General features: G+C 42.9%; 1 protein-coding gene across 3 annotated transcripts in view; it reads right to left on the reverse strand.

Moving 5' to 3' along the window:
* Positions 1-16,486, reverse strand: part of LOC311131133 (tight junction protein ZO-3-like) — a 29,189-nt gene extending 12,703 nt beyond the window's left edge. Inside the window, exons 1-15 of one of the 3 annotated variants that reach the window (XM_084163959.1) lie at positions 16,297-16,486; positions 6,374-6,430; positions 5,810-5,934; positions 5,527-5,629; positions 5,158-5,446; positions 4,901-5,004; positions 4,512-4,701; positions 4,162-4,243; positions 3,911-4,011; positions 3,715-3,796; positions 3,510-3,622; positions 3,188-3,385; positions 2,976-3,060; positions 585-670; positions 358-460 (exon numbers count right to left, since the gene is read on the reverse strand). In XM_084163959.1, the coding sequence (XP_084020085.1) occupies positions 358-460; positions 585-670; positions 2,976-3,060; positions 3,188-3,385; positions 3,510-3,622; positions 3,715-3,796; positions 3,911-4,011; positions 4,162-4,243; positions 4,512-4,701; positions 4,901-5,004; positions 5,158-5,446; positions 5,527-5,629; positions 5,810-5,934; positions 6,374-6,421 (1,709 nt within the window). In that variant the 5' untranslated portion in view covers positions 6,422-6,430; positions 16,297-16,486. Of the gene's footprint in view, positions 1-357; positions 461-584; positions 671-2,975; positions 3,061-3,187; positions 3,386-3,509; positions 3,623-3,714; positions 3,797-3,910; positions 4,012-4,161; positions 4,244-4,511; positions 4,702-4,900; positions 5,005-5,157; positions 5,447-5,526; positions 5,630-5,809; positions 5,935-6,373; positions 6,431-6,574; positions 6,677-11,840; positions 11,929-16,296 lie in introns of those variants that run through there. The other 2 variants (XM_084163961.1, XM_084163960.1) reach the window with 2 other exon arrangements.
* Positions 16,487-25,554: the final 9,068 nt, after the last annotated feature.

A 25,554-nucleotide genomic window follows, 5' to 3' on the forward strand; every position in this document is an offset into this window, starting at 1 on the left:
AACTGACCTAAGACAGGGAATTTTTACTAGGATTAAATGTCAGGAATTGTGAAAAACTGAGTTTAAATGTATTTGGCTAAGTTGTGTGTAAACTTCAACTGTATGTTAATGTGTCAGTGTTCAACCAGTTCCTTGTCCAAATAGACTAACCAGTCTAGCATCCTGGCTTCATCCTCAGAGCATCTTGTGCTCTGAAGCAGTCAGCTATTGAAACAGTTCTTAATCAACATGTATTTGTATCAATGTCTGTAGCTTGCCATTTTGCACTCAACTAAGTTTACGAATCGCAGTATTATATTGGTCAGTCTCATCACATTGTCCTGTTAAAGGGGTGGTGTGTTTGTCTGTCAGCCTTACCTGTAACTGATCTTGGATCTCCGGGAACTGGAGCCGCCACTGTCTGCAGAGTCCCGTCGAGGTACGGATGCATAACTTGCCTCCGACTCTGATCCTGAGCGCCCTGGGGACATGGCCAGACACACACACAAATAGGTAAACACAAACAAATCACAAACATACCAAACATGAGCAATAATATAGGCATAAGTTACACATAAGTAATTGTCAATATGCACACAGTGCACCTTTAGCAGGGTTGCTCATTGTGACACTGGGGGCCTTCCACTTGGGGGGCTCCACTTGGGGCGCCACAGCTACCAAGGGAGTGGCTCTGGAATAGAAGAGGGAAGTTGGGAGTGAGGGAGGAGGAAGACAATATAACTCAGTTACAGTTGAAGTCGGAAGTTTACATACATTTAGGTTGGAGTCATTAAAACTTGTTTTTCAACCACTCCACAAATTTCTTGTTAACAAACTATAGTTTTGGCAAGTCGGTTAGGACATCTACTTTGTGCATGACACAAGTAATTGTTCCAACAATTGTTTACAGACAGATTATTTCACTTATAATTCACTGTATCACAATTCCAGTGGGTCAAAAGTTGACGGTACCTTTAAACAGCTTGGAAAATTACAGAAGATGATGTCATGGCTTTAGAAGCTTCAGATAGGCTAATTGACATCACTTGAGTCAATTGGAGGGGTGCCTGTGGATGTATTTCAAGACCTACCTTCAAACTCAGTGCCTATTTTCTTGACATCATGGGAAAATCAAAAGAAATCAGCCAAGACCTCAGAAAAAAAATTGTAGACCTCCACAAGTCTGGTTTATCCTTGGGAGCAATTTCCAAACGCCTGAAGGTACCGCGTTCATCTGTACAAACAATAGTACGCAAGTATAAACACCATGGGACCATGCAACCATCATACCGCTCAGGAAGGAGACGCGTTCTGTCTCATAGAAATGAATGTACTTTTGTGCAAAAAGTGCAAATCAATCCCAGAACAACAGCAAAGGACCTTGTGAAGATGCTGGAGGAAACAGGTACAAAAGTATCTATAGCCACAGTAAAACGAGTCCTATATCGACAAAACCTGAAAGGCCGCTCAGCAAGGAAGAAGCCACTGCTCTAAAACCACCATAAAAAAGCCAGAGTACGGTTTGCAACTGCACATGGGGACAAAGATCGTACTTTTTGGAGAAATGTCCTCTGGTCTGATGAAAAAAATATATAACTGTTTGGCCATAATGACCATCGTCATGTTTGGAGGAAAAAGGGGGTTGCTTGCAAGCCGAACAACATCATCCCAACCGTGAAGTTGTGGCAGCATCATGCTGTGGGGGTGCTTTGCTGCAGGAGGGACTGGTGCACTTCACAAAATAGATGGCATTACGAGGAAGGAAAATTATGTGGATATATTGAAGCAACATCTCAAGACATCAGTCAGGAAGTTAAAGCTTGGTCGCAAATGGGGCTTCCAAACGGACAATGACCCCAAGCATACTTCCAAAGTTGTGGCAAAATGGCTTAAGGACAACAAAGTCAAGGTATTGGAGTGGCCATCACAAAGCCCTGACCTCAATCCTATAGAAAATGTGTGGGCAGAACTGAAAATGCGTGTGCGAGCAAGGAGGCCTACAAACCTGACTCAGTTACACCAGCTCTGTCATGAGGAATGGGCCAAAATTCACCCAACTTATTGTGGGAAGCTTGTGGAAGGCTACCCAAAGCGTTTGACCCAAGTTAAACAATTTAAAGGCAATGCTACCAAATACTAATTGAGTGTATGTAAACTTCTGAATGTGATTAAATAAATAAAAGCTGAAATAAATCATTCTCTCTACTAATATTCTGACATTTCACATTCTTAAAATAAAGTGGTGATCCTAACTGACCTAAAACAGGGAATTTTACTAGGATTAAATGTCAGGAATTGTGAAAAACTGAGTTTAAATGTATTTGGCTAAGGTGTATGCAAACTTCCGACTTCAACTGTACGTGTGGAAAGGGGGACCCGTGGCTAAAAATAGATAATGATGAGAAGACTAATATATTCACCTCAGGACTTCTGGGGGAGCTGTCTCACATAGCAAGAACCTACTGGCTGATCACAGTGGGTGGTTAACAATTACAAGGATCATTGTGGCTTAAAATTTCAAAATGGCATTTGACTTATTATCCATGCCATGGATGCTAACCCTAACTCATCCATGCATAGTTCCAAATGCATTTGAGATCATTTTCGATTTAGACCAATGTAATGCTCATTCATTATCAGGCGTTCTATGTTTTTTGATCATGCTGCTGATTGCTTTGTAAGGGCCAGATTCAGCCACATATACAGTAGAGGGATGTGCTCAGTGGAAGTCGGTTTTATTTTATTGGCAACAAAAAACTCAGTTAGCACAAGTACATCATGAATTATGGGGGTACAACGCAATAGTCAATTTCGACTAACAGACCAAAAATTCAAGAATCATAAAAACGTCAATAATAGCACAATACAGAATGGCTAGCGGAAGATGGAGGTGGGTGGCATGCATCAGCTGCCCAGTGCCCCAGTCCGGGTGCTCCTGCTGGAGCTTGGGGGGGGGGGGGGTTGGATGGTAAGGGTGGGGTGGGCCTAATCAGTACCTGTATCTTCTCCGGGAGTCCTGGCTGTGGGGGGTGCCCTGTCTCTGGGGGGGCCCGGAGCTGCCATCCGACTCAGTCTCAGAGTCTGGGGAGAGAGCGGGGGTAATGCTCCAATTATGTGGCCCTTTCTACCTCCTTTGAACGCACTTACAATGTTCTGTCAAGGTGTTCCTGTTGTGGAAGTTGAGGTAAGGGGTGTAGTGGGTACTGACCTGAAGGTGGGGCTTTGACAGGAGAGGAGGCCCGTCGGGGGGGATCCTGACGAATGGTGATGGGGGAGGCGCTCAGTGTCCTAGGGTGGGGCAGGTCAGGGAGCACTCTGTATCTGGAGTGGTCCTCTGTGACTCGGGACCTCTCTCCTCTTCTGGGGGGTGGGGAGGCACTGCGGTCCGAGTCGGACTCTGACACCACTGCACAGAGAGAGAAACAGGGAAGGAGAGAGACAGAACATGTTATTATCTTCATTATCATGATCCACTCATCGAGAATGTGTCATTTGATGAGATTTCCCTATAGCCTATGTTGTGTGTTTACCTTTACGCGTTCGCAAGGCGGAGGAGGAGGGACGGGAAGGACGTGGGGCGGCCCAGTCGAGGGCGGCAGGTGAGGCTTTGGGGTTGGGGAGGATGGACATCCCTGAAAGAGTTCTACAGCAAGAGAGAAACACACCTCAATGAAACACACAAACACAGATAACAAAATATCAAAACAACAGTGTCTGGTTTGAGGTTGAATCCACCTGTATTTGTCGGCTATGTCTGGGCTGTCCTTCCTGACAAGAGGGGGTGAGGCACTGCGGTCAGACTCTGACTCTGAGGGGGCTGGAGAGAAACAACACACAGTTCAAGCCAAGCACGACAGGGTACAGATTACACACGAGTGGGATGGGCCAATGTTTATGAAGGAGTTGAGAGACCCTTGTTCTCTGGACTGACCTCGGCGAGAGGGGTAGGCTTTAGCAGCAGGCCGGGACAGTGTCGACCGCACCGGGGACTGGTCACGAGACTTCGCTACTAGCGGAGGCGGCTCAGCTCTTCTGCAACAGGACAGAGAAAGTCTCGTCATACATAGGTAAAAAGGAGACTTGTCACTTAAGAAAATGTTGGATCAAGTACAGACATCTAAATAAGAAGGTAGAAGAAGTAGATCAGAATAGGTGAAACGAACATGTTTCAGGTGAGGTTACCTGCGTGAGCGTCGTTCTCTAGTGGCAGAGCGTGACACTCTGTTTCTAGGAGTGGGGATGTCTGTATCCAGGTCTGAAATATCTGAGGAGATCCGAGGAAAGCAATTAAAACACTGAGGAATCACATACTGGACCAGCTGGATCAACTTTTACTTTGCTTTTCAGGAGCTGCTTCTGACACTACATTCACAACTCTCATCAACCACTTTTCTCCTTCCCCCTCTTGTTTTCCCTTCTTTCCACCCTCCTCCCTCCAGTCCTGAGGTGCTGTGCTGATGCTACATTCTCTCACTCATACACTACTGTCACTACTGTCTTTCCCCCTCTCCCTCGCTCCCTCCCTATCTCACCTTCCATTTCAGAGCTGCTGTTGCTGCGGCGGTCCTCCTCGCTGTTGGGGGCGCTGTCATCCACCTCGGGGATGCTGACCAGGAACTTGCGGTCGTCTCTCAGGACCATCATGGTCAGCTTGCCCCGGGACTTCTCCACCAGGTGCTTGGTCTCCAGCAGGGACAGGTTCTCTGTTGTCATCCCATTGATCTGGAAATGAAGTAGAAAAACTTAAAAGTTCACAGAATGCAGAAATCTTCCTTTGGCTTAATACAATGACGAAAACAGACGTCATTAAAACACCAAGAACATTTGTCATCAAGAGTATTTTGGTTTATGGTCCCAGTATAGCATCATATCTATGTACAAAGCAAAGATGCAATGTTTTGTGATTAAATATCATATTGACCTTGAGAATGAGGTCTCCCTCCTGCAGAGTGCCCTCCTTGGCAGCCAGACCCGTCTCAGTCATGTGTTTGATGAAGATCTGGCTTCCCAACTTCAGTCCATACTCTGGAATGGGAAGAGAAAGTTAACATGAAATTGTTGTAACGGAGGCCTTGAATTCACTTGTCTATACAATCATGTCCAATCTGTGATTACGTTTTGAAACCTTTTGCTACAGCGTGGCCTAATGAACACGACCCAGATGTTGTTCATCCTTACCATCTGTGAGTTTCTTCTTCAGCAGGGTGGTTTTGATTGGCTTGTCTGGGAAGTCCTGGTGTGGCAGCCGTTTGTACCCCGACATGAGTGGCAGGGCGTGAGCGGTCCCGTTGCGATCGGGGGTAGTGCTACGGGCGCTGTAGCGGTCAGCGTTGCGGGCCTGGTCAGAGCCATCAGAGTAGCGTCGGGTCCTTCGTGGGGGGTCTTGGTCCAGCAGGTTGGAGTGAGAGGCGGCACGCGACGGTCTGGTGCTGGCTGGGAGCTGGATCTTACGAGGACGCTTCACTGTCTGAGAGAGAGAGAGAGACGGTTAAAAAAATGTATTACCTTTATTTATTTTTTAACAGTACAGTACATAAGGCTACTCACTACGTTGGCTGTTTTGCCAGATGACTTGAGGTTCTGAATGGTGAAGGTAGAGTAGACATTCTCCATGGACACTCCATTGACCATGACGATCTGATCTCTGACGCTGTTGGAGAGGTAAAACAAGGTAATCAAGCACTCCTAAGAATCAAAGACATGCAATGTTAAGTTTGTATGTGTTTGGTTGTGTGTGTGTGTGTGTGTGAGTTTACTGTATATACCCTCAAGTAAAACCCTTAGAGGCATGTGCTGTATGCCTGAAGGGTGTAGGGTGTTGGCAACTTACAACAGCCGTCCCATAGCGGGTCCGTTCCGCACCACATCTGAAACTATCACGGCTGTGCCCCCCGAGTCTGGGTTCGGCTTGTCTCTTCCCCCTGATATCGCAAAGCCAAACCCAATCTTGGAATCCTGCCATAGCAAGAGAGAGAGGATGATAGGCGAGAAAGAGGGAGAGAGAGAGAGAGAAAAGTGAAAGAGAAAGAGCAGGTGAGGGAGAGATGGAAAAAGAAAGAGAAAAGGAGAGGGTGATAAAGAACAAGAGACGTAGGAAAGAGGTATGAGTGTGAGATAGGGAGAGAGAGCACATTCCATCAGCACTGAAGTGTGTCACCTGACCTGTACCAAGAGTTACAGGGAGTAGGGCTTGCCTTTGTTACTCTACACTTCCGCAGTTAGCCACTGAAATGGATAGTTTTGAAGTCCATTCCAATTGAAACGGTTCAGTATTTCTATCTGTACACCTTGAGTATGTCAAGTACTGTCTGTAACTACATTCTGTTGTGTTTTAGGTTCACATCAAAGTATATCATCAAATGCTGACAGACAAAACAACAAGAGAGACACTTACTTTGCTTAGTGTTATAGTATGCTGCTCCCATATCGTTAATTCCTCCATCTCTGGTTTCTGAAAAACAACATCGAGCCTATTACAACATGTAAAACCAATCGCAAAGCACAGACCTTCTCCATTTACCATCAACAAACCATAACATGAATAAACCAGAGCAACTTAACCACAACAGAAGCAGCAGTTGTTTCATGTCCTTACATTGAGAGTTGGCAAGCCCCACAGTGTTGTTTGTGAGACTGAGGAGAGGAGTCGAAATGAGTCAACTGCAGCATGCTCTCACCTGTCTCATTCCATTCCTCTGACAGGTATGGGCGAGGGGCCACAGAGGGAGAGACGGGGGAGGGGCTACCAGAGGAGAGACGCAGCAGGCCGCCCCTTGCTGTGACATACGACACCAGGGTATTGTTCAATGGGGTGCAACGTTACAGAACACTGCAGGTAGAAACGCAATGTATAGCACTGACTAGATTACTTGTTCTCCATGGTTCTCTAGTCATGTGGAATAGAGAATTATGTCTGTGCTACACAATGTATTGCGTGCCTCATCCAATTGAACACGCCTCCAGATACAAACAGTCACGAACCGACGACAGTGCCACACTAACATACTGAACACATTCCACATACCATCTCATTTAAAAACTAAACAACATTGCAGGTCATATATCCATTAGTATCCTACTCCTACTACAGTACTAATTGCCTAAACTGGTCCAGCAAAATGGACTACCCTAAAGGACAAGAGAAGCATTGTAGAGATGTGTGAAACCATGCCACACACACACACACACACACACACACACAACAGATAGTTTATTCAAATGAATGTATTGGGACAAAGTAGGTTGTAAATTTAGTGTACACTACTGCAGAATACACATTTACAGCATCAAAAATTAAATGTCAACAGAAGACGACATTTACAACCAGTTCAGAAATTCTGTGTATGCTTGACCATCTGTCTGACTCAATAATATATATAGTGAATTTTCCTACTACTCTAGATAGGTTTAATTACACAAACAGGCATTGTTGCATTGAGATGATAACGGAATTATGCTGAGACTGATTTTTCACTTTAAAATGTATGCCAAACAAAAACCATTGATTTCAAAGTCTAAGAAACCACACAACTCTGTGCACAATGACTACTTTGAACAATTTATACAGTAAATCAATTACAAAAACATTTACTGGAAATATTGTGCAGATGCCAAGTTTGGTAACAGAATTATGGTAAAATCTCACTCAGTTTACTAAAATGTGTATCTGCACAGTTCTTCCTGTAAATGTGCTTTTGTAAAATGTTCTGTGGAAATTGTTAAAAGTAGTCCTTGTGGATAGAGTTTTATAGTTTGTTAAACTTTGAAATCAATAGTTTTTGTTAGGTATACATTTTAAAGTGAAAAATCTGAGTCTCTGCGTAATTCCGTTAACATGGAATTGCCCTTGTGTTAACTGTCCTACAGGGTCAGGACAAACACACAGGTCAGTGAAGGGTCAACAACGTGAGACTGACAGGGTCAGGTAGCCACTGAGGCGGACAAGTATCCTCAATAAATCACTAGCATTTTACCAATGGTTGAGTAGCAGGTGGAATATCTGCTATAGGTGGAATGTTTATGATAAAGAATTGGGGTAAGGGTTAACATTTAACCTAGTATTATTTCTTACAACAGTCTAATTAACGTTAGACTGAAGGACTAGATATCAGCAGTTTCACAGCTCTTGATAAGTTCGATCACCTCATGATAAGCAAGGACTCCATCTTAGAAGCTCCTGGTCAAGACACAACGTCAATGAAATTACATGTTGGTTTATCTCTAAAAATGACACTATAGCAATATAGTTTTGATCATTTTGATCATGGGTTAAGTCTATTATTGTAATAGAGATAAATTAATAAAGAGGATATAGTTGACATGCATCCTCCGGGGGATACCTTTCATCCGCGTTGAGAGGTCGAGGGAACTGCCAGTATGCAAATATCATTGATGCTATCATTGTCCTGTCTAGTCAGGGACACTATTCCTGAAAACATGTCTGTCTCTATGACTACATCATTAACAAAGAAGGGTAGTGAACAAGCATTCATTAGTGTATTTTGCTTTGGATTCTGACAATCAACAATCTTGGCTTTGGTTGCTGAAACTCACTTGTGCCCAAAATAATATTAATAGGTTACATGATGCAGTCATTATCAAGAACTCTACACATATTTGCCCAACTTCCTGCATAATCCCACTTGACAATTACTACAGTATATGTATACTTTAACAGCCAAAAGGTCACCAGCACAGGAGAACACTTTGTGTAACAGAATTGGAAAGGGCAGACCCAGTTAATGCCACCCTATAACCAGTGTGCTGGCCTTGAAGAATCAACCAAGCCTTTCCCTGACCACCAAGTGTATTCATCCCCTACCTGGCTATTCCAGGGGAGATGCTCTATGTTAGAAATAACCCTTACCTACTGACCCTCAGCGAGGCCAATAACAACCGGATGCCTCCGGTTTTCAGGGGAAATGGAAAGAGAGCCTGTGATGCAACTTCTGCTTTTGTACATCACAAGGTGACACTCCATCTTAACTCCTCCTTCACATTTACTGGACTGGTTGAACAGTGCAGAAGAGAACCTCCCGACAGTTTTTTTTCTCTCGTCAGGACCAGAAAGAGGCGTTTATTTTACGCCTGCTACATTACGTTATTACCTACTAGGCTGATGATATTAAGGGAGGCTAGCCAGCCATAACAAGGTTAACTCTATCAGACATAGGAAGTAGATAGAGAAATGATTAGCTTGGAGAGTGAAAGTAAAAAGGTAACACAATAAAGCCTACATGACAAGATCAAAAGCCACACTTTCTTAAAAAGGAAGCAACACAATCCTCAGGTACTTTCCTGCCTTTCATAAAATACAATAAAAGCTGTTTGTCTTTTTTACTCACCACTTCTTCTCTGAACCTCACTTCCATTCCCCACTGGGAGTTGAGCCTAGCAACACACACCTGTGGGTTCCTCTCCTCTACTCCACTCAAAAACACCTTCGTTTTTATTCCATGTCATAATCCATGTTGGGGGCCAAGAAATTAAAGACCCTGTGCTTCAAATCAAATACATTTGGATTATCAATAGTTAAATGGGTCCTGACCACTATAGCTTTGTGGGTGAAAAACACCTTGCAGAAACAAACCCCACCTGGAACAATAAGAGGCTCCTCCCCTCTGCCTCTCCCAGCACTTTCTATTCCCCTTTGTTGCCAGGGATTTAAGGCGGAACCAATTTTGCCAGTGTGAAACCCATATAGTCCCAGGTGGAAAAGATGAAACACCTTAAGAGGTTTAGATGGAAAATATGAAGACAAATATTACAGTATGTGAGTCACTGTAGTCCAGTCATCAGATAAACAGTTGTGAAACTTAAACAAGACTTAATAACAGACTCATTTAGAGACACATTATATTACTAAAGGGGAGTTACAACCAGGAAACTCACATTGCTTGATCATATCGGTACATACAGTTGAAGTCTGAAGTTTACATACACTTAGGTTGGAGTCATTAAAACTTGTGTTTTTCAACCACTCCACTAATTTCTTGTTAACAAACTATAGTTTTGGCAAGTCGGTTAGGACAACTACTTTGTGCATGACACAAGTAATTGTTCCAACAATTGTTTACAGACAGATTATTTCACTTATAATTCACTGTCTCACAATTCCAGTGGGTCAGAAGTTGACTAAGTTGACTGTGCCTTTAAACAGCTTGGAAAATTCCAGAAAATGATGTAATGGCTTTAGAAGCTTCTGATAGGCTAATTGACTTCATTCGAGTCAATTGGAGGTGTACCTGTGGATGTATTTCAAGGCCTACCTTCAAACTCAGTGCCTCTTTGCTTGACATCATGGGAAAATCAAAATAAATCAGCCAAGACCTCAGAAAAAACATTGTAGACCTCCACAAGTCTGGTTCATCCTTGGGAGCAATTTCCAAACGCCTGAAGGTACCAAGTTCATCTGTACAAACAATAGTACGCAACTATAAACACCATGGGACCATGCAGCCGTTATACTGCTCAGGAAGGAGACGCGTTCTGTCTCTTAGAGATGAACGTACTTTGGTGTGAAAAGTGCAAATCAATCCCAGAACAACAGCAAAGGACCTTGTGAAGATGCTGGAGGAAACAGGTATAAAAGTATCTATATCCACAGTAAAACGAGTCCTATATCGACATAACCTGAAAAGGCCGCTCAGCAAGGAAGAGGCCACTGCTCCAAAACCACCATAAAAAAGCAAGACTACGGTTTGCAACTGCACATGGGGACAAAGATCGTACTTTTTGGAGAAATGTCCTCTGTTCTGATGAAACAGAAATATAATTGTTTGGCCATTATGACCATCGTTTTGTTTAGAGGAAAAAGGGGGTTGCTTGCAAGCCGAAGAGGGGGTGGCAGCATCATGCTGTGGGGATGCTTTGCTGCAGGAGGGACTGGTGCACTTCACAAAATAGATGGAATGATGAGGAAGGAAAATTATGTGGATATATTGAAGCAAAATCTCAACCTCTGTAGCTCAGCTGGTAGAGCACGGCGCTTGTAACGCCAAGGTAGTGGGTTCGATCCCCGGGACCACCCATACACAAAAAAAAATTATGCACGCATGACTAAGTCGCTTTGGATAAAAGCGTCTGCTAAATGGCATATTATTATTATTATACATCAGTCAGGAAGTTAAAGCTTGGTCGCAAATGGGTCTTCCAAATGGACAATGACCCCAAGCATACTTCCAAAGTTGTGGCAAAATGGCTTAAGGAACAAAGTCAAGGTATTGGAGTGGCCATCACAAAGCCCTGACCTCAATCCTATAGAAAATGTGTGGGCAGAACTGAAAAAGTGTGTGCGAGCAAGGAGGCCTACAAACCTGACTCAATTACCCCAGCTCTATCAGGAGGAATGGGCCAAAATTCACCCAACTTATTGTGGGAAGCTTGTGGAAGGCTACCCGAAACATTTGACCCAAGTTAAACAATTTAAAGGCAATGCTACCAAATACTAATTGAGTGTATGTAAACTTCTGACCCACTTGGAATGTGATGAAAGAAATAAACGCTGAAATAAATCATTCTCTCTACTATTATTCTGACATTTCACATTCTTAAAATAAAGTGGTGATCCTAACTGACCTAAGACAGGGAATTTTTACTAGGATTAAATGTCAGGAATTGTGAAAAACGGAGTTTAAATGTATTTGGCTAAGGTGTATGCAAACTTCCGACTTCAACTGTAAGCCTTTAAGCACTTCCCCACCCTAATGGTTAGCTTACATGGTGGTGACACTGATGGTACACCACACTATAACCAGTCAAAAAGAGATTTAGCAATTTCACAGAGGATTTTAGCTACTCAAACAAGCTTTGAGTAACAGATACAAGATACAAGGAAACCCCTGGCGAGAGAGACCACTTACCGGTGGTGTCACCGATTAACTGACCAGTTTCAGCGCCTGTTTCAGATTCATGACAAAACAGCAACGTCCTGTTTGGTTTCAACAACAACCGGCTGACAGAATATGACTGAGTCACCTCTGGCCATCCAGCTGACACACTGGACCTGTACTAAGCACATGGTTGTCTGTCCCTGTGAGCTGTACACCTTATCTAAGCAAGCCACCGTCTGATACCCCCCAGTCCCCATACTGTCCAGGTGACATGGTAGAGACAGAGGCACTCTCCAAATGACACCTAGCCTCTTCCTGTTTGCAAAAGCTATTTCATAATCATATATCCAATGTTGCTGATATAGGCCTATGCACTGAGGAAGGATATTCCCATTCTGGCCTGAGCTCAGTCAGGTACTACTTTCCCATGGAAGGTTATGGGGCTGGATTAGTCAAGCCTGGCACTATGGTTACCAGAGGGTATGAGTACACTGGGCTATTAATAATTGAAAGGGTGTTTACTTCACCAAAGGCCCTGGCAAAGGTCTCTCTATATAGACCATGGTCACTGTGCTTTGTTATGAGGAAGTATGAGAGTTGAGTCTCTACATATTAAATATGTATGCATGTTAAGCACAGGAGTTTTCTGGCTGGCTTTTTAAAAATGTATTTCTGCCTATCTCCCCTATTTGCTTGGGAGGGGGAGTAAGGGGTTAAATAGAGATTTGTCATTTGAAGGCCTTCAGAGGTAAATTGCAGGACCAAGGAGGCATTCTCTGTATTGTGAGACTTGGGTAGTAATAAGTAAGTAGGAACAGAAGAGCTGCATAGCCTCACTGTTTTTACTCTGCTTACTGGAACTACTGGCCTTTGGACAGTCACAACACAGACCCTTACTGAATCATTAATAGACCCGAGGAAAATAGAGGTAGAGTTTAAAAAAAACACTTGAGTAGTATTCCTGAAGAGGCCTGTAAAAAAAGCAAACACCTCTTAAGAATAGGCGTGCTTCTACAGCAAGTAAACAATCACTCACACTCAGAGACTTCAGTCAGTAGGCCCCAGCTGCACTAGGTTAGCACGCAGGGGCAAATACATGTCATGTTCCTAGCAGAGCAAATATTGTACTTCTCAAGTTTACATCAACCTAACAAACTACGGTTACTCTACTACTCGGAAACTTGCTTTCAGTGCAAGTGAGTGTTGCTGAGCTAGGCCTAATGTTTTACTACATTAGGCCTAGTTCCACCACAATGTATAGCCGGAATTCTTCACAGTACACTGCCCAAGCATGCCAAGAATCTTCATATATTTTGGAATGTGAAAGAAAACACTGATTGGGCCCCATTTATGAAGACTCATTGTAATTTCGGTGCACATTGCTCCTAAAACCACCTTAGATGAGCGGTTTGGTCAAGAGTTCAACACAAAACGAACAAAATCCCTATCATAAATGAAGAACAGAAGTAAAAGAGGATGCTATGCAATGTAAAATGGTGGTTTGCAGAGTCAGAACCCACAGTGTAATTACAGCGGGCTTACAATCTCAGTTGAACTGCTCTGAAGATCGATTACGTAGGCTACCACTGACAATTAACATTGTTTGCAGAATATATACACTACATGACCAATAGTATGTGGACACCTGCTCGTCAAACATCTCATTCCAAAATCATGGGCATTAATATGGAGTTGGTTCCCCCTTTGCTGCTATAACAGCCTCCACTCTTCTGGGAAGGCTTTCCACTAGATGTTGGAACATTGCTGTGGGGACTTGCTTCCATTCAGCCACAAGAGCATTAGTGAGGTCGGACACGGATGTTGGGCGATTAGGCCTGGCTCTCAGTCGGCATTCCAATTAATCCCAAAGGTGTTCGATGGGGTTGAGTCTGTCAAGTTCTTCCACACAGATCTCGACAAACCATCTCGCTTTGTGCACGGGGGCATTGTCATGCTGAAACAGGAAAGGACCTTCCCCAAACTGTTGCCACAAAGTTGGAAGCACAGAATTGTCTAGAATGGCATTGTATGCTGTAGCGTTAAGATTTCCCTTCACTGGAACTAAGGGGCCTAGCCCGAACCATGAAAAACGGCCACAGACCATTATTTCTCATTCACCAAACTTTACAGTTGGCACTATGGATTGGGGCAGGTAGCGTTCTCCTGGCATCCACCAAACCCAGATTTGTCTGTCGGACTGCCAGATGGTGAAGCGACATTCATCGTTCCAGAGAACGAGCTTCCACTGCTCCAGAGTCCAATGGTGGCGTGCTTTACACCACTCCAGCCGACGCTTGGCATTGTGCATGGTGATCTTAAGCCTGTGTGCGGCTGCTCGACCATGGAAACCCATTTCATGAAGCTCCCGACGAACAGTTCTTGTGCTGACGTTGCATCCAGAGGCAGTTTGGAATTCAGTAGTGAGTGTTGCAACCGAGGACAGACGATTTTTAAATGCTACACGCTTCAGCACTCCGCGGTCCCGTTCTGTGAGCTTGTGTGGCCTACCACTTCGCGGCTGAGCCGTTCTTGCTCCTAGACGTTATCGCTTCACAATAACAGCACTTACAGCTGACCGGGGAAGCTCTAGCAGGGCAGAAATTTGATGAACTGACTTGTTGGAAAGGTGGCATCCTATGACGGTGCCACGTTGAAAGTCACTGAGCTCTTCAGTAAGGCCATTCTACTGCCATTGTTTGTCTATGGAGATTGCTTGGCGGTGTGCTCGATTTTATACACCTGTCAGCAACAGGTGTGGCTGAAATAGCCGAATCCACTAATTTGAAGGGGTGTCCACATACTTCTGTATATATAGTGTACATTGTACAACACGCTTTAAAACTACAATAGGCCTATAATCTTAGTGAATGTGATTAATTACCATGGGCCTTCAACCTTAGATGAATTGTATTAAAGAGCTGAGGATTACTGACCACTTACATTGTTTAGATACGTTGGTCATTTAATCAAACATTTATTGTTAACTCAATAATATGCTCATTGCTGTTAATGTATGTGCATCCTGTGACATTAGCTTCAGTTACACCATGACTGGATAGTTTGAATGAGACAATTTCTGAGGAAGTCAATTGGCCAAAATGCAACCTTGGATTTAGGTGAAACTAGTAGATTAGAGACTACATTTATTAAACCAGCTTTGAACTAATCAACAGATAAGAGAAGACGCAGCCATTTGGGAATGCAGTGTCGAAACTGCGGTGAAACTCCTCAGCAGGCAGAAACCGGCAGGTGTGGCAGAACCAGTAGGGCAGGATGAGGAGGCAGGCGACGGGAGTAGGGCATTCATCTGACAGCCTGATCTCCCTCTTTCAAAAACACACCACCTACCCCTCAACCCAGTCACCCCAAAGTAAAGACAGGACCCCCTATACCGTTATCATTACAGAGGCTGGCCCACCAGTCACCAACTGACCAGATCTACACCATGCACTAGTGGAATGAGGCCTTCTAGCAAGCTATTATCTTAAGCAAGTGTTATGAGAGTTGTTGTATTGATTACGTTGACAGCCAGAACCAACAAATAATCAAATAATTGTAGAGCAGTTAGATACAATGTCATTGTCATCCCTAATTGCCCTACAGTTGTTAATACAACTTACTCAGTGGGACCTTCTAACAATAGCTTAACGAAACATAGAATACTATTGTCCTGACATTCCCCTACCAAAAACTCCCAACAGTACAATGTTATATCAGGATACATTTCAGTGTCATCATGCTGCTATGAGTGTCATATGCAGTGGCAGAAAAAGTACCCAATTGTCATACTTGAGTAAAAGTAAAGATACCTTAATAGAAAATGACTCAAGTAAAAGTGAAAGTCACCTAGTAAAATACCACTTGAGTAAAAGTCTAAAAGTATTTGGTTTTATTTATACTTAAGTAATAAAAGTAAAAACATTTCACATTCTAAACCAGATGGCACAATTTTCTTAATTTAATTTATGGATAGCCAGGGGCACACTCTAAGACTCAGATATCATTTACAAACAACGTATTTGTGTTTAGTGAGTCTGCCAGATCAGAGGCAGTCGGGATGACCAGGGATGTTCTCGTAATAAGTGCGTCAATTTGACTATTTTCCTGTCCTGCTAAGCATTCGAAATGTATGTAGTACCTTAGGGTGTCAGGGAAAATGTATGGAGTAAAAAGTACATTATTTCCTTTAGGAATGTATTGGAGTAAAAGTAAAAGTTGTCAAAAATATAAATAGCAAAGTACAGATACCTCAAAACACGAATTAAGTAGGTAGTACTTTAAGTAACAAAATGTATGCACGCATGACTGTAAGTCGCTTTGGATAAAAGCGTCTGCTAAATGGCATATTATTATTATTATTAAGTATTTTTACTTAAGTACTTTACACCAGTGGTCATATGACATGTTGACAGAATTCAAATGAAAATGTTACTGGTTGTTGAGAGAGAAAAACAGTCAGTGTTCGAAATGTGTTTTCGTAGCCTACCTGTAAAATGTTCCAGCAACTCCAGTAAAGTCGTCCACCTCAAAATAATAGTTCGTGGTTTAGACACTTGCCGCGGTCAAGAGATTTAGCGTTAAATAAATTAAATCGTTGAAAAAGCTACCTGAAGAGCATAGAGAAGGGGTTTTCCCATTTGGCGGTACAGGGTGCAGGTGTGTTTCACGACGTCATCACGCACGTTGCGTAACTTTCAGGAAGTAGGGCACTGCCCATCCTTTTTTTCGGGAAACACTTTTCACGGCACTTTAAAGTTTTGAATGTCATATGTACAAAAGTACAGTGAAATGCCTATCTTGCAAGCTCTAACCCCAACAATGCAGTAATTAACAACAATGTAATACTAGAAATAACAAGGTAGAATAAAAACACACGAGATATAATGTAGCTCAGGGATGTAGCTCAGTTGGTAGAGCATGGCGTTTGCAACGCCAGGGTTGTGGGTTTGATTCCCACGGGGGCCAGTATGAAAAATAAAAAAATAATGTATGCACTCACTAACTGTAAGTCGCACTGGATAAGAGCGTCTGCTAAATTACTAAAAATGTAAATATAAAAATAAGAAATAAGAAGAACATGATAAAGTAGGTAAGCATACTATATACCGGGTCAGTTCCAGTACCATATTTACAATGTGCAGGGATACTGGATTGATAGAGGTAGATATGTGTAGGGTAAGGTGACTAGGCATCAGGATATATGATAAACAGAGTAGCAGCAGCTTATATGATGAGTGGATTTGTGTAGTCAGTATAAATGTGTGTATATTATGTGTGTGTGAGCAAATGATGGAGTGTGTGTAGGGCCCTGTGAGTGTGCATAGAGACAGTGCTAAAATAATAATAAAATACAAAGGTCAACTCAGATAGTCTGTGTAGCCATTTTGTTAGCTATTTAGCAGTCGTATGGTATGGGATAGAAGCTGTTCATTATCCTGTTGGTGTCAGACTTGATGCATCGGTACCGCTTGCCGTGCGGAAGCAGAGAGAACAGTCTATGTATTGGGTGGTTGGAGTCTTTAACGATTTTCCGGGCCTTCCTTTCACACCGCCTGATATAGAGGTCCTGGATGGCAGGGAGCTCGGCCCCAGTGATGTATTGGGCTGTCCACACCACCCTCTGTAGCGCCATGCGATCAAGGGCGGTGCTGTTGTCAAAAGCAGTGATGCAGCCAGTCAAGATGCTCTCAATGGTACAACTGTATAACTTTTTGAGGATTTGAGGGCCCATGCCAAACCTTTTCAACCTCCTGAGGGGAAAGAGGCGCTGTCACGACTTCTTTACGACTGTGCGCGCGTGTGTGGACCATTTTAAGTTCTTAGTGATTTGGACACAGAGGAACTTGATGTTCTCAACCCACTCCACTGCAGCCCCGTCCATGTGGATGGGGACGTGCTCGCACCCCCCCCCCCCATTTCCTGTAGTCCACGATCAGCTCCTTGGTCTTTTTGTTGTTGTTGTTTTTTATTTTTAGAGGATAGATCAGATTTAATATTGCAGATAGATTGTAGCTTCCATCAATGTAATTGTCTGCATCACTTCCAATCCCCCATATATTTTTTTGCATATATATATACAGTACCAGTCAAAAGTTTGGACACGCCTACTCATTCCAGGGTTTTTCTTTATTTTTACTATTTTCTACACAGTTGGTGCGAATAATCGCACCAACTGTTGTCACCTTCTCACCAAGCTGCTTGGGGATGGTCTTGTAGCCAATTCCAGCCTTGTGTAGGTCTACAATCTTGTCCCTGACATCCTTGGAGAGCTCTTTGGTCTTGGCCATGGTGGAGAGTCTGGAATCTGATTGATTGATTGCTTCTGTGGACAGGTGTCTTTTATACAGGTAACAAACTGAGATTAGGAGCACTCCCTTTAAGAGTGTGCTCCTAATCTCAGCTCGTTACCTGTATAAAAGACACCTGGGAGCCAGAAATCTTTCTGATTGAGAGGGGGTCAAATACTTATTTCCCTCACTAAAATGCAAATTAATTTATAACATTTTTGACATGCGTTTTTCTGGATTTTGTTGTTGTTATTCTGTCTCTCACTGTTCAAATAAACCTACCATTGAAATTATAGACTGATGATTTCTTTGTCAGTGGGCAAACGTACAAAATCAGCAGGGGATCAAATACACTGCTCAAAAAAATAAAGGGAACACTAAAATAACACATCCTAGATCTGAATGAATGAAATAATCTTATTAAATACTTTTTTCTTTACATAGTTGAATGTGCTGACAACAAAATCACACAAAAATGATAAATGGAAATCTAATTTATCAACCCATGGAGGTCTGGATTTGGAGTCACACTCATGTAATGTCCTTAAAACAAGTCAAAATGAGGCTCAGTAGTGTGTGTGGCCTCCACGTGCCTGTATGACCTCCCTACAACGCCTGGGCATGCTCCTGATGAGGTGGCGGATGGTCTCCTGAGGGATCTCCTCCCAGACCTGGACTAAAGCATCCGCCAACTCCTGGACAGTCTGTGGTGCAACGTGGCGTTGGTGGATGGAGCGAGACATGATGTCCCAGATGTGCTCAATTGGATTCAGGTCTGGGGAACGGGCGGGCCAGTCCATAGCATCAATGCCTTCCTCTTGCAGGAACTGCTGACACACTCCAGCCACATGAGGTCTAGCATTGTCTTGCATTAGGAGGAACCCAGGGCCAACCGCACCAGCATATGGTCTCACAAGGGGTCTGAGGATCTCATCTCGGTACCTAATGGCAGTCAGGCTACCTCTGGCGAGCACATGGACGGCTGTGCGGCCCCCCCAAAGAAATGCCACCCCACACCATGACTGACCCACCGCCAAACCGGTCATGCTGGAGGATGTTGCAGGCAGCAAAACGTTCTCCACGGCGTCTCCAGACTCTGTCACGTCTGTCACATGTGCTCAGTGTGAACCTGCTTTCATCTGTGAAGAGCACAGGGCGCCAGTGGCGAATTTGCCAATCTTGGTGTTCTCTGGCAAATGCCAAACGTCCTGCACGGTGTTGGGCTGTAAGCACAACCCCCACCTGTGGACGTCGGGCCCTCATACCACCCTCATGGAGTCTGTTTCTGACCGTTTGAGCAGACACATGCACATTTGTGGCCTGCTGGAGGTCATTTTGCTGGGCTCTGGCAGTGCTCCTCCTGCTCCTCCTTGCACAAAGGCGGAGGTAGCGGTCCTGCTGCTGCGTTGTTGCCCTCCTACGGCCTCCTCCACGTCTCCTGATGTACTGGCCTGTCTCCTGGTAGCGCCTCCATGCTCTGGACACTACGCAGACAGACCAAGCAAACCTTCTTGCCACAGCTCGCATTGATGTGCCATCCTGGATGAGCTGCACTACCTGAGCCCCTTGTGTGGGTTGTAGACTCCGTCTCATGCTACCACTAGAGTGAAAGCACCGCCAGCATTCAAAAGTGACCAAAACATCAGCCAGGAAGCATAGGAACTGAGAAGTGGTCTGTGGTCACCACCTGCAGAACCACTCCTTTATTGGGGGTGTCTTGCTAATTGCCTATAATTTCCACCTGTTGTCTATTCCATTTGCACAACAGCATGTGACATTTATTGTCAATCAGTGTTGCTTCCTAAGTGGACAGTTTGATTTCACAGAAGTGTGATTGACTTGGAGTTACATTGTGTTGTTTAAGTGTTCCCTTTATTTTTTTGAGCAGTGTACTTTTTTCCCTCACTGTAGGCCTTGAAAGACATCCACAGGTGCACCTCCAATTGACTCAAATTATGTCAATTAGCCTATCAGAAGCTTCTAAAGCCATGACATCATTTTCTGGAATTTTCCAAGCTGTTTAAAGGCACAGTCAACTTAGTGTATGTAAACTTCTGACCCACTGGAATTGTGATACAGTGAATTATAAGTGAAATAATCTGTCTGTAAACAATTGTTGGAAAAATTACTTGTGTCGTGCACAAAGTAGATGTCCTAACCGACATGCCAAAATAATAGTTTGTTAACAAAGAATGTGTGGAGTGGTTAAAAAACAGGTTTTAATGACTCCAACCTAAGTGTATGTAAACTTCCGACTTCAACTGTATTTCTGATGTCCATCCGGTTTGATTTCTATTTGCCATATCTTTCAAACTGTGCTCTTTCACAAAAGTTCTTAACCTATAACCTATATACGTTTTACGGACACAGTATGTTTTACATTAGTTATCTTTTTGTTATTAGTTGTTATTAGTCCCAACCTTCAGCTCCATTCAACCCCTCCCATCTATCTCTTAACACCATCCATATTGGATTTCTATTTGCCATATATTTTTCAACTGTGCTGTGATGTTTCACAAAAGTTCTGAACCTTTCTATTCTCCGTTTCTACAGATTGTAAATTGAAAATAAACATTTTTGGTAAAAGTATTATTATATTACTGATCGATTGACTATGACTTTTCAGATCACCCAGTAGTGCTATCTGCAGGGTTAGCTCCATGTAAATATTGCAATTCTTCAGCCATTCCTGGACCTGTGACCAAAAACAACCTACATATGGACAGTACCAAAACAAATGATCTAATGATTCTGTCTCTTTGCAGCAAAATCTGCAGAGCTGGGAAGGTTGTGTTCCCCATATAAATAACATTATATTGGTTGCAATAATTTTGTATAATAATTTAAATTGAAAAATTCGAAGTTTTCAATTCAGCGTCGTTTTGCGTATCAGTTCATGAACCCTGTGCCGTGGAATCGGTAAGTCAAAAATCTCTTCCCAACTATTTTGCAATCTATATGGTACGGCTGTCCATTTTTTGGTCCTTAAATGAAACTGGTATACTTTTTTATTTATCACAATTTTCTTTAACCAATAATGGTCTTTAATGCAGGGCCGACAGACAAGTTCCTTACTTTTTCCCCCTTCCACTTTCCTCTTCCATTTTTGCGGTAATACTGCAATTAGTTGGTTGTAATTTTGGGTAGAGCAGACATATACATATGTTTTTGTTAGCTGCATGTGCGACATAACAGTTCCTTGGTCTTACTGACGTTGAGGGAGAGGTTGTGGTTCCAGCCCCACACTGCCAGGTCACTGACCTCCTCCCTATAGGCTGTCTCATCGTCGCCGGTGATCTGGCCTACCACCGTCGTGTCATCAGCAAACTTGATGATGGTGTTGCAGTCGTGCGTGGCCACACAGTCGTGGGTGAACAGGGAGTACAGAAGGGGACTAAGCACACACCCCTGTGGGGCCCCGTGTTGAGAGTCAGCGTGGCGGAGGTGATGTTGCCTGTTGATACTGAAGTTACTTTTTAGTAGCAGGTTAGGAGAATTAACGTAGCAGGTTAGGAGACTGAGGTGAAGGTTAGGAAAAGGGTTAGGGAAAATCAGTTTGTGTCAAAGTGCCGTGAAAGAGTGTGTCCCCTTTTTCTTTCATCCTGCCCTGCGGTTTTCATTACCTACCAACCAAAAAGTCCTAACCCTTCCTTTTTCTACAATTCCTCTTCTTAAAATCTGATTTCAAACCTATCCCTAACCACACTGCTAACCTTATGCCTAACCCTAACCTTAAATTAAGACCAAAAATCACATTTTGGTTTCATGAATTTTTAAGATATTTGACTTTGTGGCTGTGCTATCTAGTGAAAACCCTGCCCTGTACCCACATCTTTGGATACCCTTTAGCCTGGTTCACATTGGCAGTTTGAAGTGACTCAATCCAATTATTTTACATAGCCGTTTAGAATATGTTCTTTTTCCTGCAGTCGGAACAGACAAAAAGCACATGGAATCAGATATTTCAAGCCACATTGTAGAATTTAACGGCTCTTTTCTGGATTTTGATAGTTAGCGGGCATCTGCCTAATTCACTCACTCACTCAGAAACAGGCTGCCTCACTGCCTGATAGTCAGCAGCAGCAGGTCACAGTAAATTATATATTTTAAAGAAATTGTCATGGCAGCCGCGGTGCAATTTATAAGTAGCCCAAAAACCTGCAACCCTCGACCAATACATTTTCACCCGCGACATCGTTTTCAAAGTAGCCCAACTTGGCAATAAAATGACGGACATGGCAAACCTATCTACCACCAATCAGTCTACACCCCCGTGCACACCCCCGTCGTTACTATGAAAACTTTCTTAGCCTTGTCAGCAAATGACTGCTGTCTGAATGAACCACTGAGGTATAAAAAAACAAAACAAACATGGAGGACCAAGGCACTCTTCATATAATTAATTAAAATGCCTTTATTAGTATGGCATGTTCAATAGAAACAAGATTTTAAAAAAATCTGACGCGTTTCGGCTGCATGGCCTTCGTCAGGGAGTACAAAGAAATAATACAATGTCCTCTTTTGAACAGCTTTTCCAATTAGCCCTAATTTGAAGAGGGAGTGGTTACAAAGTTGATTGTACACACCTAGTAAGCAATACTATATACATTAAAAAGTGAAATACTGTAACTATGTTATCATACAAATACAACTCCAAGTTAGAAGTATCAGAACACTTAGAAAGGTAGTTCTAACCTTAAATATGACTAGGAAAAGTGTCAAAAATAAGAAAGCAATATATTCCATAGTACACTAGAAACCTGCAAAACATGAACAACAACAGTCTAAACATAGCTGAGGGCAATTGAGCACAATGTCCACTAGATGGCAGCAAATGGACCTATCACAACCCTACAGGAAGGGTGAGAAATCCATATCTTCATTTAAACCAGGGTATTTAGTGGCCTGTAGTTTGTAAATCCAAAAACTTTCCCTTTGGTTTAACTGTTTCAGACGGTCCCCTTTTCTAATAGAGGCCGGAATATGATCAATACCCATAGCTTGTAGGGAGGCAGGGTTACCATGGTGTAAGGACTTGAGTGCCTTGCCATGAGGTACATTGACCCAAAGACAGTTCAGTATGAAGATAGGCAGAAACTGCTTTTTCCAATAGAAATCCCCGATTACGCTTGTAGGCGATGTCATAGTGACGTTGGCTAGCTAAGCGCATGCGCAGAAACACGTAATTAGGGCTAACGTTCGTCTCGCGCCGAACTGCGCATGTGCAGGCCGTCAACTCGAAGGTACTCCTTCAATATAAAGTTGTTTTTGAAAAAAATGTAAACGTGTCAGTTTGTCACTTTTACGAGATTGGAGTAATAACATGTTCAACTACTTAAGACATTGGCTCGAATCTAGGTTGTGCCTTTAGATTTCGAGAAAATTAACAACTAAGGAATAATTTTTCACTTCTCTCATTGACTTCTCAAACCCCAAACCATGGCCTGGTCTGTTTGGCAAGTATTCCCGGAAGTCTCGGGATGCTGCGCCTCTGGGTTTAGAAACTCTGTGATTGAACGGTTAGTGCTATCCTTACCTTAACCCAGCGTTTCCCAAACTCGGTGCACGTTTTAGTTTTTGTACTGACACTACACATCTGCTTCAAATTGTCAAAGCTTGATGATTAGTTGAATCAGTTGTGTAGTGCTAGTGCAAAAACCAAAACGTGAACCCCTTGGGGTCCCGAGGACCGAGGTTGGGAAACCCTGCCTTAACCATTTTAAACGTCAACTTCAATGGGGGGGGGGGGGGGGGGGGGGGGGGGGGGTAGGGATGTCCCAAGGATCCCAGATAGCAACGACCCTGTCTCTGAACACACACAAATCCGATTTGGTCACTTCTAACTTGCTGTTAGGATAGTCAGTATTTCAAAACAGATTTGAAAAACAAAACTGATTTGAGTATTAAGGCCTGGAGTGTGAACAGGGCTTTTGATAGCCTCAAATTCGTTAGATTTAAGTGGGACCATAAATAAGTAGCTTAGTTTGGGGTCAGTTATAGTGGCTATTGTTGAGTTTACACAGGCAGCCTAATTCTGATTTTTATCCACTAAATTGGTATTTTTACCAATCAGATCAGCTCCAGAATTGGGCTGCCTGTGTAAATGCTGCCTATGTGTGTTGATGTAGACCTCCTACAAACTTGGTCATGTTTGTCATCTTTGGAACATAATAAATAATAATAATATGCCATTTAGCAGACGCTTTTATCCAAAGCGACTTACAGTCATGTGCGCATACATTTTTACGTATGGGTGGTCCCGGGGATCGAACCCACTACCCTGGCGTTACAAGCGCCATGCTCTACCAATTGAGCTACAGAGGACCAGAGACCATACGACTATGGAATATGCATCCTATGAGTACGGATTATCAAGGCATGACATCCAACTGTTTATATAACCAGTAAGTAGGGGGGAATCATTTAATTCTACAAAATATCAAATGTATTTGTAAAAACAATAAACAGTTTACATACAGACAGACAGGCTAGAAGAAAAGGTACAACTGTACTTCCCAATGATGTGTATGAATCCTGGATGACTGACAGGGGGCGCTGTATTGAAGCCACCACGCAGCCATTTAGGACTGATCATTTTGGAAGCTATATAAATGCATTTATTAATGCCAACATTAGTTTTTGACAATTATGTTCGATTACAGACACCTTAATGCATACTTTTAAATTATATTATGTGAACAGAACATACACATTTCAGAACAATTTAATTTTGTCCTTGAAACATTTTATTGAAATACTGTAGAATTCCATTCATTCCTATGGAGGACTGCACCTTCTGAGGAGTACCAAATTGGTACACCTCAGAAGGAGCAGTCATTCATAGCGGATGCTATGTATTGGCCAATTAGAGGCTTTGAAACCACCAGCTGCCATATAGAGCCCCACAGTGCAAGTGTCATAATACCCAGAAAACCTAGTGGTCAAACAGGTAAATGGTTCCAATCGTTTTTCCACCATACATTTTTCCCATAGGGGATTTTAGAAACACTTAAAATAAGGGCTGTGTTTCGTGTAGGCTTACCCTGGCGTGAAGTTTTGATGACCATGTAAATCTTTCTTGGACAAGGTGACTTATCAATAAATTCATCTCTATTTACTCTCAGATTCAAAAATGCTAATTAGCATCAAAGTAGACATCATGTAAAACTACAAATCCCTGCAAGATCCTGCACGTCATCTCTAGCAGATACCTTTGCTAAACAGGTAGTGTCAATTTAAAGAAATGTAGCTTATTTATTAATTACTACATTTAGCTAACAGTTACCTTTCCTTTGATTCAGCAGTCTCGTCCAGATCATCATGGAATTTGTAGTTCTTTATGATAGCCACATTAGCAGCTAGTTAGCGTTTAATTTTGGGGGGTAAATACAGGTGAATATATTGATAAAAGTCACGTTGTCCTAGAGAGATTTACACTTATCAAAACGTCTCGTCAG

The sequence above is a fragment of the Coregonus lavaretus genome (genome assembly GCF_964263955.1).
Source record: "Coregonus lavaretus genome assembly, chromosome: 6".
In the NCBI taxonomy this organism is placed as follows: Eukaryota; Metazoa; Chordata; class Actinopteri; order Salmoniformes; family Salmonidae; genus Coregonus; species Coregonus lavaretus.